General features: G+C 59.7%; 1 protein-coding gene across 1 annotated transcript; it reads right to left on the bottom strand.

Moving 5' to 3' along the window:
* Nucleotides 1-925: 925 nt before the first annotated feature.
* IRX3 (iroquois homeobox 3) lies at nucleotides 926-4,451 on the bottom strand. The gene is made up of 4 exons (XM_077898400.1): nucleotides 3,374-4,451; nucleotides 2,081-3,200; nucleotides 1,852-1,918; nucleotides 926-1,365 (listed from the first exon to the last, which is right to left on the bottom strand). The coding sequence occupies exons 1-4, from the start codon at nucleotides 3,641-3,643 to the stop codon at nucleotides 1,311-1,313; spliced, it is 1,512 nt and encodes a 503-aa protein (XP_077754526.1). The 5' UTR covers nucleotides 3,644-4,451; the 3' UTR covers nucleotides 926-1,310.
* Between the last annotated feature and the right edge of the window lie 9,299 nt (nucleotides 4,452-13,750).

The raw sequence follows: 13,750 nt of genomic DNA, 5'->3' as shown, positions 1-13,750 counted from the left end.
GGAGGAGGAGGGGGCTGGTGGCCGCCGGCCTGGCTGGAGAGGCCGCCGAGGTAGGCGCTGAGTGGCCCTTTTGTCCTGTAGAGGGAGCTCCAGCCCCAAATTTCTCGGCTCCCTCCCCCAACCCGCCCACCCCTGGACGGCTGGGAGCCTGAGTCCCGGATGCAGAGGTACAGGGGCCCAACACCCCTGCCCCCCCCAACCGGGACCCCCAGACAGCCGTCCTTCTGGGGCACTTGCGGAAAACCCGCTGGGGTGCCAAGACAAACCGATGTTACCAGGACACGGGTCCCCCAACTAAATTCGCCCTGGGCGCAGTCCCGGAGAGGAAAGGATGTTCATCCCTAGGCTCCCTGCTCCTCCCTACCCACCCTCTGCTACCACCACCCCGCACCCTCTCATCTGTAAGGAGGAGTCTAGGGTGCAAGGAGGTTGGAAGAGGCTTGAACTGAGCTGGCACATGCCCTTACAGAAGACTGAGAACCCCTCAGTTGTGCCTGTCTCTACGAATGGGGCTGGGAGTGATGAGAACCTCCCAGCCTAACCCTTCTGCATCCAGACCCTTCTCGGAGTCTTTCTGCTTTGTCATAGGAGCAGGCCCCAAGAACCCTCGGTGGCTCCAGCGGACAGGCAGGTGGGCCCAACTGCCCGGACTCCTCCGAGGGCATCTTGAGGCTTCCCCTGCCCTTTCCCACGGGCGCCCCACGTACTTCTCTCCAACTGCCTCACCTCCAGCGGCAACCCCAGGGCCCGCCACTGCTGTGTCTCCTCGGCCTCCGCGCTCTCCCGATCACACGGTCCTGACTCTCCTCCTTTTCCTCTCATCCCGGCGACTCCTCAAAGGTGGGGGCGTGGGGGGAGTGGATGAAACAAAACACAACAAAAACCAAGCCGATCGGTCGTGGGGGGGGGGGGGCAGACAGGCGGGTTATAGTCAAAGTGGCAACAGCTCATTTATTTAGCCAAAAATAGATACTTTCTTGTACAATTTGGTTCACACATATGTACATTTTTCTGTATATACAAAAAAAGTCAGACACGGTTATTCTCACGGAGACTCCACCCCCCAAAATCAACCGAACCAAAACAAAAACAAAAACAAAAACAAACCAAAAACCCTCACAGACTCTGCTAATGTGGGGTACAGAAGCCACTTGGGGAGGACTCAGGGGGACTTGTTTTATTTTTTTTTCTTTTTTGTTTAGTTTTCTTTTTAAGGTATTCATACACGGACATGCTTACAAGTCATAACTATACAGAGCGATTTTTTTTTTACAATTATTACAACGATTTAAAATTTTTAAAAATAAGTACTAGGACGAGGAGAGAGCCGATAGGACCAGGGCGGCATCCAGGTGGTTCTGGGGCCTGGAAGAGAGAAGCAATGGTAGCAAAGGCAAGTTCGGAGCACCGACGCTGCCCAGGGCCGGGAGACCCAGGCCGGGGCTGAGGCCGGGGGCTGGGAGGCGTCTCCGTGTCAGATGCCGGCCCGCTGTGGATGTCGGCCTTCACCGACACGAGGGCGGGAGGGCGGCAGATCGCGGGGCCGGGCTGGGAGGCCTGCAGGTGGGCTTCCCGGAGCCGCCGCCCGCTCCAGGGGCCCGCCGGGCTCGGGTGCCCAGCGAGCCGCACCCTGGGCCGCGCCCGGGGTCCAGGACCGGGACCTCGGGGCCGGCTGTGCGCCCGCGGGGACTACCCAGGGCCCCGCGCTCCGGCCCCTTTCTAAAGCGCGTCCCGGCTGCGCTCCCCCGGGGGCGAAAGGCGCGCGTGTGCCTCCGCGTTTGTCCCTCCCCCCCTTGCCCATCCCACCATCCCCGCCCCCCCCACCCCACCCCCTACCGCGGGGTCTCTTACCGCCTGGGCACCGGCTGGAAAGCTGTCTTGAGTAACTTTTTCTCCACTTCCAAGGCACTACAGCGATCTAAGGGGAGCCGGGAAGAAAAAGGAGGGCCTTTAGAGCGCTCCAGTGCCGCAGTCAGGGCCGCGGAAAGCGCCCTGCGCCCCCGGGGTCCTGCGCGCCCCCGCCCGCGCCCGCGCGACCCGAACCCACCCCTGCCCTCCGCGGCCCGCGCTCCGTAGTCACCTGCTCCGCCCTCGGGCTCCGCAGGCCGAGCGAAGGCAGCAGCGGCCGCGGCCGGGTGGCCCGCGGCTCCGGGAAGTCCCAGCAGGTGTGGAGGGGCCGAGCCGAGCAGGGAGAGCGGGTGCGGGCGTGGGCCCGGCGGCGGGCCTGGGAACGGCCGGTTGGTCCAAGCGGGGAACTTGCTCAGCGGCGCCGAGACGAGTCTGTGAGCCGCGGCGGCCGCGGCGGCGGGCGAGAGCTGCAGGGCTGGGGGCGCGACGGCTGCCCCGGGGGGGGAACCCCCAGCGCCCGGGGGCGAGCGGCGCGGGTTGTCCGGGCTCGTGGCCGTCTCGGCCAGGGACCAGATCTTGGGCTTCTGCAGGGCCGAGGCGGGCGCCGGCGCGGGAGCGCAGGGGTCCAGGCCCGCGGGAGGCGAGGGCGGGGACGGCGGCACCGCGGCCACCGGCGGTGGCGCTGGGGCCAGACTCAACACCGGCGGCGGACGCTCCTCCAGGCCCTCCGAGCTGTCGTCCGAGTCGCTATTCTTGGAGTCTGCGATGGGTCTCAGGCCGAGGTCGCCGTCCCGGTGCGCCGCCCCGGCCAAGGCGAGCTCAGGCCCCACGGCCGCGCCGTCTAAGTTCTCCAGGTCGATCTCCTCGTCCTCGTCGTCGTCCGCCAGGCCCTCGCCCCCCGTGTCCTCCTCCTCCCCCACGAGCTCCTCCTCCTCCAGCTCCAGCTCGCGCTTGCTGTCTTCTTCGTCCTCCTCCTCGTCTTCCTCCTCGCGCTCGCTGCCATAAGCATTGCCCTCCTCGTCGGTGCGGCTGCGGGGCGCCCAAGTCATCTTGTTCTCCTTCTTGAGGCGCCGGCGCGCGTTGGCGAACCAGGTGGACACCTGGGTGAGGGTCATCTTGGTGATGATGGCCAGCATGATCTTCTCGCCCTTGGTGGGGTAGGGGTTCTTGCGGTGCTCGTTCAGCCAGGCCTTGAGCGTGCTGGTGCTCTCCCGGGTGGCGTTCTTGGGACGGGACGGGTCCCCGAACTGGTACTGGCCATACGGGTAGAAGGCGGGGTGCGGGTGCGGAAACGCGGCGGCCGCGGCCGGATGCTGCACCCCCGGGCTGTCTTTCAGCTCGTACTGCGCGCCCTGCACGCACATGGAGAGGGAAGGGACACGCGCGGAGGGCGCGCGGGTGAGCCCCAGCCGTCACCGCCTCCACCCTCCCGGCCTGGGCCCCGCTCGTTACTGCCGCGCGCTCACCCTGTCCCGCGCCCCAACTCTTACCCTCCCCCCGCCACCCCGGCTCCCTGGGCGCTTACCAGCTGCGGGAAGATGGGCAGCTCGGCGGCGTAGGGCAGAAAGGCACCGTAGCCTTGGGCGGCGGCGGCGGCCGCTGCGGCCGCGGCATAGGGCGCCCCGTACACGGAGGAGAGCACGTTGGACAGGGACCCCGAGGCGGCCAGCTCCGAGGCTCCGGCTCCCGGGCCGCCCCGGGCCCCCGCGCTGCCGCCGCCGCCGCCGGCGGCCCCCGGGCGCTCGGGTGGGTAGAGCGGGCGGATATACTGGTATCCGAGCTGGGGGAAGGACATGGTGGCCCGCGGGGCACGGACGGAGAGGGGGCCCGGCCCCCGGGGCCGCCCAGCTCAGCGCCGCCCGCGGGCTCCGGCGCGCATCGGGGGCTGGGCCGGGCTGGGGCCGCGCTGCCTCCCGCGCTGCGCTGCGCTCCGCGTTCGCCTATTGATCTGCTCCGCGGCGGCGGCGGCGGCGGCGGCGGCGGCGGCGGCGAGGAGCCAGGTCAGGTCCGAACAGATTGGCGGAGATTCCCGGGGCTCCGGGCTCTGATTGACATTTCTACGGGCCCGCAAGCCCCTCCTCTCTGCGCCGCGCTCCCTCCTCTCGCAGCCGGAGCTGCCTCTGCCCGCGCCTCGCTCCTCTCTGCCCTCCTCTCCCCGAGCAGTGTCGCGCCTCGCCTCCTTCGCCCTCCTCTAGTTTTCACTCCTCCTCCTCCTCCTCCTCCTCGCCCTTCCTCTCCCCTCCCCGCCCTCCCCGCGCTCCTCTTCCCCCTAGGATCGCTTCCGCTCCTTCGGGCTCTTGCACTCTCCTGGACGCTCGGAAACTCTCTTCCTTCTGCTTTTCCGTCCTCTCTATTCCTTTCCTCTTCTCCCCTTTCGGCCCCCTTCACTCATTCTTCTCCCCTGTTTTTATCTCACTCAGTCAACTCCCACGGCTCTCCCCCCCCCACCCCCAGCCCTGGCCTCGGCGCCCCGGGCTCAGGCGGCCTAAAGTTGGGGACACTTAAGGTGCCGTGCGGGGGGTGTGAGTCCGTGCATCTGGGTCTGAGGCTGTGTCTGTGTGTCCGTCCCCGCCCTCACCTCCTCCCCTGCCCTTCCCCAAATCTCGGGTCTGACGTCGCGCCCTCTTATTCGACTTTTCCTCGCGTCTCCTTCCCGAGTCGCCAATCGCCGGGGCGCCTTCCAGGCGAGGCCGCCCACCCCGGAGGATACTGCGCGCGGGGCGGGGCGGGGCGGGGCGGGGCCGCGAGCCCGGGCGCTCCGAGTCCCCGCCCGCCCCCTCCGGCCTGCGCGGGGAGGGGCCGCGGGAGGCGCGGGGCCGCGGGTTAGTGCGGGGTCAGCGGGCCCCTCCCGGCTGCCAGCCCCTCGGCACCTCCCCCCCCCTCCGCCGCCGCGCGGGGCCTGGGTCGGGACCAGAATTCGGCCCGGGGCCGGCGCTGGGGCTCTCCTCGGCTCCGGGCCCCCTTTTCGTCTCGCACCCCGAGACTCCAGGCCACGCTCGGCGGCGTAGAGGAAGGAACTAGAAGAGTGGTGCGAGGGGGGAAGGGGTGCCTTCTAGCCGAGGCTTCAGAGGCCATCTCATTGCCCGGGGGAGCGAAGCAGCCCCCCCCACCCCCCACCCCCCAGGACCAAACCCTGAAATCAGCTCCTTGAACGCGGCCTGTGTCCGGGTGCGAATGTCTGATGGAAATGGCGGGCTCTGCCTTTGGAGGGGCTGGAGTGCGGACCCCTGGGGATCCCGGGGAGCCACGACTGGAGAGCGGAGCCCAGCGGCGCCCTAAGCGGCTGTGCGTGGGGGGAGGAGCAGAAAGCCAGGTGGCGAAGGCTCCGGGAACTTTCCGAGAGCGCCTCGACAAGTTTGTCTTGGGGTTTTCGGTCCGTAGACACCCTTCGCTTCCCTGCCCCTTCCTCTGCTCTCCGGTCACCGTGCCAAACTGTTTTCTCTCTGCAAAGATCCTATCGCCATCTCGGGTGGGGATGGGAGGCAAGGCTTTGAGTTTCACAGTGGGATATTTCCTAAATCAAACCTGAAATCCCAGTACCCGAACGCCCGCCTCCACGGATTAGGGCGTGCAGCCCACCGCGGGATTGAAATTCCCGGAGTCGCGGCGACTGCGGGCTGAAAGCTTTAGGCCGCGGCCGCGACCGCCGCCCAGGCCAGGCCTGCAGCGGTGCCGCGCTCCGGGGACAACCCGGAGGCGGTGACTGTTCTGGAGTGGCCAGCCCGGGCTGCGAGGCGGAAACTGGCCGCCGCGCCGATTGATGGAGGAATTGAATCCAAATTCCACCGGAGTGGAGGGATCGGAGAGTCCCGGCCCCAGGCTGTCCCTCTGGTCTGGGCAGCTCTGGGCAGTTCAGGAATGAGCTCCCAGTTCTGACCCCACCCCTCACTCCCGGCTCCTTTCACCGGTCTTCGCACAGGGCGGCGGCTCCGAGAAAAATGCAGGTGGTGGTGGTGGTGGTGGTGGTGGTGGTGGTAGTGAGGAGACGGGAAAGTTTGGGGGAGACCAGTTTGGGGTTCGAGGGCGACCCGTCTGGGGTTCAACTGGGGAAACGGACGTGTGGCCTTCTCACGTGCGGCTGAGCTCTTTCCCATATCCCCTCCCCACCTGCTTCTCTGTCTCATACCTGGCGCTCGCCTTAGCTGGAGTCTCCCCCAGAGGGGGAGATACCAGGGGAAGCTCTGGCTTTGAAATGTTTCCCCGGCGCCTGATTTCGTTTCCAGTTAAACCTCTCAGCCAAGTGGCTTCGGGAATCCTGGGCTCAGCTTCTCACGGAAGATCTCAGGGGTTACAGAATTGAGGGTAACATCATTTCCCCGAGTGCTTCCTTAGGTGTCAGACCTTGAGCCTCGACGGCCCTGAACCCTTGAGTTTGCACAAAGCGGTGGCATCGGACCCGAGCAAGCCAGGAGCCAGACTCCGAGGCGGGGGCTCTGGGGGGTGCGCTGTAAACGCCCGGATGAAACGCTCGCTATTTAACTCCGCTCTTCCAGAAGGAAAAGAGAAAACTATGAGCCTCGGAGATGCTTCTCCCGCCTAACCAGCTATCGACTGGGCTGCGTCGAGCTGCGGGAGGTGGGAAACAGGCCAGGGACCGGGCGAGGCTGTTCTCTGCGAACCAACCACGCAGGTCCGGGGGCGCCCGTGGCCCCGAAGGCGAACCCTAGACCCATTCGCGTACCCGATAACCTCCTTTCATTAGGTCCCTCCAGGAGCCCCAGGTCCCGAGCAGAAGCGGCCTCTCCACTACCCTAGTGTCCAGCAGAGATCGGCCCTGCCCTGGCCCGGGAGCTCGCACTTCACGTCGGGACTCAGCGTCCCAGGCGGCCGAGCCCCGACGTGGCCCTGGCTCTGCAACTCGACCGGCCAGTGGCGCTCGGCCCCCGGACTGAACTCGCGGGTTCGAGGGCAGCCAAGCCATCTCCAGAGATTTTTAATCCAAGGGATGAGGTTAAAGTGACACTCGCACAGGGAGGAGAAGCAGGTGCACGGGAAGTTGATTTGGGAAGGGCGTGCGCGCACAAACCGCCGCACACAAAAGCTTCTCCGTCTTTTCGCCGCCTTCCAACGTTCCCAGCGCACAAAGCGCTTCGGAGGCTTGCTGTAGACGCTCTCTCTACGCGGCCCCGAGCGCGGCAGTGCACGCAGAGGGTGTCCGCAGGACACGTTTGGTGCACACGGCAGCGCTCGCTGGACTCGCACCTGGGGCCGCGCGGCCCGACGTCTGCCCAGGGCCCGCGGCCCTCCAGGCTCAGGGGCAGCGCCACGCACTGCACGCGAGCGGCTCACCACCGGGGCCCCCTTCGGCCCCCCGCCTCGCCCAGCCTCACGGTGCGCGCGCGTCCCCGTCGGGGGGCGCCGCTGCAGCCCTGGGTGTCCCCGCGGAGGCCCATCTTCTGTCCTTCCCTCCCAGACCCGGAGTCCCGGGGCTGCAGTGCGGCCGGCGATCCCTCCGCTGCCTGCAGACGCCGCGGCGCACGCTCCCACCGCTCCCTCCCCCCGCGCTCGGGTTACAGGTTAATGAAATGCTCGTTTTCCTCAGTCATTTGTTTTGTTTTCCTGCAAAGTTCTGATAAGTAGCTAACCAACGAAGCTTGTAATTACAATCTTACAGAAACCGGGCCGATCTGTATATAAATCTCACCATCCAATTACAAGATGTAATAATTTTGCACTCAAGCTGGTAATGAGGTCTAATACTCGTGCATGCGATAATCCCCTCTGGATGCTGGCTTGATCAGATGTTGGCTTTGTAATTAGACGGGCAGAAAATCATTATTTCATGTTCAAATAGAAAATGAGGTTGGTGGGAAGTTAATTTCTCTCCGCTCTGTGAAGCGTAGACAAGAATTTAATGATTTAATTACAGTTGTAAGCCCTTTCCATGAGACTTAAATTGAGCTGAGAATATTTTTTTCTTCTCTCTCCCTCTCTCTCCCTCTTCCGCATTCTCTCTCTCCGCTATTAGCAGCCTCGCGGACGCCCGAGTGCGTGGCCCGGCGTCCGCGCCCGGAGGGATTTGCATCAGGCCGGAATCCGGACCCGGGGATCCCAGGAGGCGCGGGGCCGCGGCCTTGCAGAGCCGCCCCGGAACGGGTTGCCGCTCCCCGCTGGTCGCCGGGGCCTCGAGGCCGGCCCCTGGGCCCCGAGGAGCGTCGGGGAAACTTTGCAAGAAACTTTGCCAACTTTGCTCTCGGCGGGGGAGAGGCCGCCCGGCCCAGGCCGCCGAAGCTGCGGGCCGCGACGCGCGCGGTGGGCCCCGAGCGGGGCTCGTGCACCCGGGAGCCGGCCGGGCCGCCGCAGGAGGAGCGCGAGGCCGGCCGGCGGCCCCCGGCTCCGCGCTGCGCCCCCCGCGCTAACCCCGCCCGGCCGGCGCCCCCGGGCCCCGCCGCGGCCCGCCACTCGCCGCGCCCAGGATGGCGGGGATGGAAAACCTGGCCCGCAGCGCAAGTGATCTGATTTTCCTTTACCTCTCCACGACCAACCTCGTCTCCACCTGACTGCAGCAGTTTCACTGCCGCCCTCTCCTTTGTTTTTCGCTCCCCGGCTGTCTGTCTCCCCCACTTTCTAGGCATTCGATTCCCCAATCATCCCTTTCCCTTCCCTTTCCCCCGCTCCCTCCTCCACCCCCACCTCCGGTGTTTTATTTGCTCCTCTGGACCACTTTGCGCTTCACTTTTCTCAGTCGGGCTCCTCCCCCCTGCCCTGACTTTGTCTCTGTTCATCTCTGCCTGCCCGTGTGCGTGTGACGGTCCCCCTTCTCGCCCCCAGCGCTCCCTCTCTCTCCCCTTCTCCCCTTCCTCCCGGTCTGCGTGCTTCTCCGCTCCTCGGTCTGGCTCTCGGGTTCTCCTCTGCGTGTGTTTTTCTCTCTTCTCTCCTCTCTCCCTCTCCAGGACCTGTCTCCCCCCCTCCCCTCCGTGGATCTTCCTTCCCCGCGGCGCCCCCTTCTCATCCGTCTTGGGAGATGAATTTGTCGCCTTATTGGATGCCGAGGCCAGCGCCGGGTGATGGGGCTCGGCCAGCCTCGCGCATTTTCTTCATGCATATTGAGGAGATGGTAATGAGCGCGTTTGCATTGTTGCATGGAGAGACTGCGTTTCCGGCCGCAGTTCGCGGCGGGCGAGGGTGGCGCGGCCCCCGGGGGGCCCCGCAGTGGGCACCCAGCCTGGTGGCCGCAGCCGGCCCTCAGCGGGATCGCGGGGTGCTCGGGCCCCGGGGAGGAAGTGACCTCCGGGGGCGCGCGGCCTCCTCGGGCTCCTCCACAAAGGCCGGCCGCGCGCCCCTCATTAAAGCCTCGTTACGGGAACCCCCGCCTGGCTCGCGCCCGATCCCTCGCGCCCCCGGGCCCGTGGGCCTCTGAGCCCCCTCCCCTGGTGCTTCGAGGCCTGTGATGGAGCGCCACCAGGAAATTAGCGCCTGACAACGTCGTCTAATGGCAATAAATTGTTGGCGATTGTGAGTGACACGTCGCGGGATCGAACACAGCCGCATTGTGTACCCTGCTCCGCTCCCTCCGTGGTCGGGGAGCGCGCGGGGCCGTCGCCGGGCCAGGGCAGCTTGCGCGCAGGCCCCTGGGCCGTCCCGAGCCCACCCCGAGGGCGCATTCATTCTCGAGGGGCACGTCCCTCTTGAGGAGGTCCCCAGAGCTCAAGAGACAGGACCTCTCGGAGGAGGACATGCCTCTCGGAGAGGTGGAGGTTTATGAGAGTCAGGAGCTTCCAGGGAGCAAGTGCTTGAAGAATTGAGCTCCGAGGGAACCCAGTCCTGGAAAGTCAGGAGGGCGCGGAGGCCCAGCTCCAGACACAGTGGAGCAGGGGACCTCTGGGTGTCAGACGTTTACACTGATCCCTCATTCTCCTCCCAACTTCAAGCCGGGAAAGCTGAGAAAACATCCAGATCTGGCCTGGTCTGGAATAGGGTGGTGTCGGGTTTCCCAAACTTCAAACCCTCCACTACCACCTCTACTGTTATTTGTTTAACATTTTTTTTTCCCTACAGTTGACTCGTTTTCAATACTTACATACATGTTTTTGGAAAGAAAACTTGATACTGCTACTGTAAATTGAAAAGTAGCTCTTACCATAAGGGAAATGGGGAAAGATAAAAAAACAACTAAAACCAGGCAATCTAAAACATGCGAGCCATGTTGCTTGCTTGGGAAGGACTTCTAGAGGACCTGTGTGTGTGTGTGTGTGTGTAATCATTAGCAAGTGTTGGAAATATTAAGTACCGAATCTCTTTTGGAAGAAAATGAGAGAATTGAAAAGGGAATGCTTCTTATTATTCAACAATGTTAATTCTCTGTCTCCAAGATACCTGAAATCATATTGAGGACCCTAAAAGCTGCACTGGTTTAAAATTTACCACTGTAAACCCATACTCTGTTGAAGAGCATGTAAAAAAAAAAATAGGATTAAAAAAATGTTGAGTTATAATTAATTAGCAAATAATTGTATCAAGCATTAATTATCAAGCAATATAATTATTAATTATTAATTATCACAAATAATGTGTGTTCAACAGTATCACATAGAAGGTCTACAAAGGAAAAACTATCCAGGGTGGCCATGTATGGTTGTGCAGGCTGCTCACTGAACAAAGGCATCCAGCTGAGGGGCCTTTAAGAGGGTCCTGAAGTCCAGTCCTTCTGCACTCATCAAGCTGGTGCCCTGGCTTAGGGCTGCCCTGGGAGAAAAGTGCTTGTCTCTAATTTGCACAAAGCTGGGTAAGACCTAGCCCTAATCTTAGTGATGGGGAAACTGAAGCATAGAGAGTCCAGACCAGACTGGATATTCTTAACTATGATCCCTCTGGGAGGAAGGTTTTCTGCGGACTTGGGGAGGTGGTGCTGGGAGTTTGGAAGGGAGATAAGCAAAGAGTAGTCCCTGGATTGAGGGAAAGAAAAGGACAGCCAGGCTGCTGAGCTTTCCCTTCACCTTAATCCTCATACTTCATGCAAATATTTGGAGGGGACCTGGGTCAAGGCTGCATTATCTCTGCTTAGGAAAGGGGTGAAAGTGTTCTGGCTGGCCTAGGCCTAACTGTAGGTATTGGAACCTGTTCCTTGCTTTTTTTGATTGAGCCTTACCTGTATGAGTCTATAGACCAGAGTACCATTTTGCTCCTGTCCACACTGATTGGCAATTTTGGACTGTTAGAGACACACTGAGGACCCATTCCCTAGAAGTGGGGCCATAGGCATACTTTTAGGGGGGAGGGAATGGTGAGGTTGGCTTCCATTGAGTTCTTCAAAAATTGAATTGCTTGCCAACACTTGCTAATTAGGTAATTTTATTTAAAAAATCTAGATCCCAGTTTGTTTGAAACACTGGAGGGCTAAGAAACACAAGCCTCTCCCTTGTGAACACATAACCTAGAGTTCATGGCCGCTGCCCATTTACCTGGGGACGCTCCAGGGTACTCCAGTCCCTACCCAGCCCCTTCTGTCAATGACCTGTAGGCAGCGGAGTGTTGGTACTGCTTGCATTCTCAGTTGTACGAACCAGCCACCCTTACAGGTAGACACTGCTCCTCCGAAGAGAAGAAAGTGGCACAAGGTGTCACCTGGGCAGGAGTTGCAAGTGTCCCTTTTTTTCCTTTTGTCTCTGCCATTCTTCTGGTCAGCTGGCAGTTACTTTTCCACGGGGGGGGGGCAAGGAGGGACGGGGGGGGGCAAGGAGGGGCTGGTGAACAGCTGGGAGGTTGAGGGCAAGTTCCTAGGAGACACGGGAATGAATAGCTCTAAGAGGTTGTCCAAAAGCCCTAGTTGGGCCTGTTCTAAATCTTCTGGGAAGAGAATAGAAGGCTCGTCCCCAAACCACCATTTGTAGGAAGCCCCCATAGCATCAGCCCTTTCTTGATTCCCACGGACCATCTTAAAAATATCAAACCAGGGGCCCCTGGGTGGCTCAATCGGTTAAGCGACCAATTCTTGATTTCAGCTCAGGTCATGATCTCAGGGTCGTGAGATCGAGCCCCATGTTGGGCTCTGCTTTGGGTATAGAGTCTTCTTGAGATTCTTTCTCTCTCTCTCTCTCTCCCTCTCCCCCTCCTCCTTAAAAAAAAAATCAAACCAGAAGGTCTGCTTCTTCTCTCCTTGTCTCCTTTTCTCCATTTCTCTTGGCAGCAAATGTTTATTGAGTGTCTTCTGTGGGCTAGAAACAGTGCTAAGAGCAGCAGATAGTGAGGAGCTAGCTTTTCTCCTGGAGCTTGCATTTTAGTGGGGCATTGAAATACTAACCAGGAAAACAAGCAGGACAAATTAAGATAGCATCAAGTACTATAAAGCAACACAGTAATACCGGGTGTACCCGGTTGGATAGTGTCTTCCTCTAATTCATCTCTTTCCCACAACCTCAGAATGTGACCTCGTTTGGAAGTCAGACCATAGTAAATATAACTAGCTAAAATGAAATGTATGCTGGATGGACGCCTGGGTGGCTCAGTGGTTGAGCATTTGCCTTCGGCCCAGGGCATGATCCTGGAGTCCTGGGATCGAGTCTCACATCAGGCTCCCTGAGGGAGCCTGCTTCTCCCTCTGCCTATGTCTCTGTTTCTCTCTCTGGGTTTCTCATGAATAAGAGAAAATCTTAAAATCTTAAAATCTTAAAAAAAAAAAAAAAGAAATGTATGCTGGAGTTTTATGTCCTACGGGAGTGGAATGGGTTCTCAGTCCAGTAAAACTAGTGTCCTTGTAAGAAGAGGAGAAAAGACATAGAAATAGACACAGAGAGAGAAACCAGGAGGATATTTTTGATATATTGTTAAGTAAAGATGACTCTTAGAATTAATTTCACTGTTTCTTTTTACCTTTCTAAATGTGGGTATCAGAAAATTTAAGGTTGCATATGTGGTTCACATTGTATTTCCATTGCATGGTGTTCTGAACAGTAGGAACAGCATGTGCAAAGGCCCTGTGGTGAGGGAAGAAGTCCTTGTGTTCAAGTGTTTTGTAGTCAGCCTGCATGCTGATATTTATTTGGTGATATTGCTGAATCTAAGATGCTGATCTGGGAAGCCCTGCAGAACTTACAGGAAGTGAATACGTGAGTCTCTGTCCCTTTCCTCAGTGGAGAGGGAGGTCATGAAATTCAGCCCTTCGACTTGATGCCTCCTTTCTACTTTCCAACCCCATGTACTCTCATAGGCCTAAACTCTGCCCATCATTTCTGCTTGGTATGTCCATCTCATCCTCTCTGTGTGCTTGTTAGCATGAACAACTTGGAGCAAGGCCAGCTCCAGAAGCCTTCTTGTCTGTTGATGGTATTATGGTATTAAGAACACGGTATCAGGGTCCACAGCAGAGCCCTCCATTCCCCACACCCACAGCTTGCAAAGTGAGCTTCAAGGACCACAGTAGTTCACTTGTGAAGCTAGACCTTTGTTCTTCTTCTTTTTTTTTTTTTAAATATATCTTTTTTTTTTAAAAAGATTTTTTTTTAATTTTTTATTTATTTATGATAGTCACAGAGAGAGAGAGAGAGGCAGAGACATAGGCAGAGGGAGAAGCAGGCTCCATGCACCGGGAGCCCGATGTGGGATTCGGTCCCGGGTCTGCAGGATCGTGCCCTGGGCCAAAGGCAGGCGCCAAACCGCTGCGCCACCCAGGGATCCCTAGACCTTTGTTCTTCTAAGACAGAGGTCACAATTGTGGTGTCCCGGGCTTTAAAGCCTGCACTCTTCGATCACCTTGCACACTTTTAACATTCTTTTTTGGTTTGGTTGCTGCATCAGTCAGGTTAGGCTGGGCTCTGCTGCGGTCGCAAACTATCCTTCAACCTGAATGGCTGATAATCACCCAGGCCACGTGTCATTAGTGATGGTTCCGATCGTGACATTTTTACTCCTGAACCTAGGGTGACAGAGCAGCTCCCATCTGGAGTGTTGCTGCCTGCCGGTGACA

The sequence above is a fragment of the Canis aureus genome, chromosome 5 (assembly GCF_053574225.1).
Source record: "Canis aureus isolate CA01 chromosome 5, VMU_Caureus_v.1.0, whole genome shotgun sequence".
NCBI lineage: Eukaryota > Metazoa > Chordata > Mammalia > Carnivora > Canidae > Canis > Canis aureus.
This window is presented reverse-complemented; position numbering and strand designations above follow the sequence as displayed.

What these genes read in the sequence shown, in the direction of transcription:
- IRX3 (XM_077898400.1), bottom strand. Translation starts at nt 3,643, where the DNA reads ATGTCCTTCCCCCAGCTCGGATACCAGTATATCCGCCCGCTCTACCCA. An exon ending in GGAGCCCGAGGGCGGAGCAG is followed by an intron (nt 1,919 to 2,080) that starts GTGACTACGGAG and finishes GGCTCCCCTTAG; the next exon opens with ATCGCTGTAGTGCCTTGGAA. An exon ending in TTCCAGCCGGTGCCCAGGCG is followed by an intron (nt 1,366 to 1,851) that starts GTAAGAGACCCC and finishes TCTCTCTTCCAG; the next exon opens with GCCCCAGAACCACCTGGATG.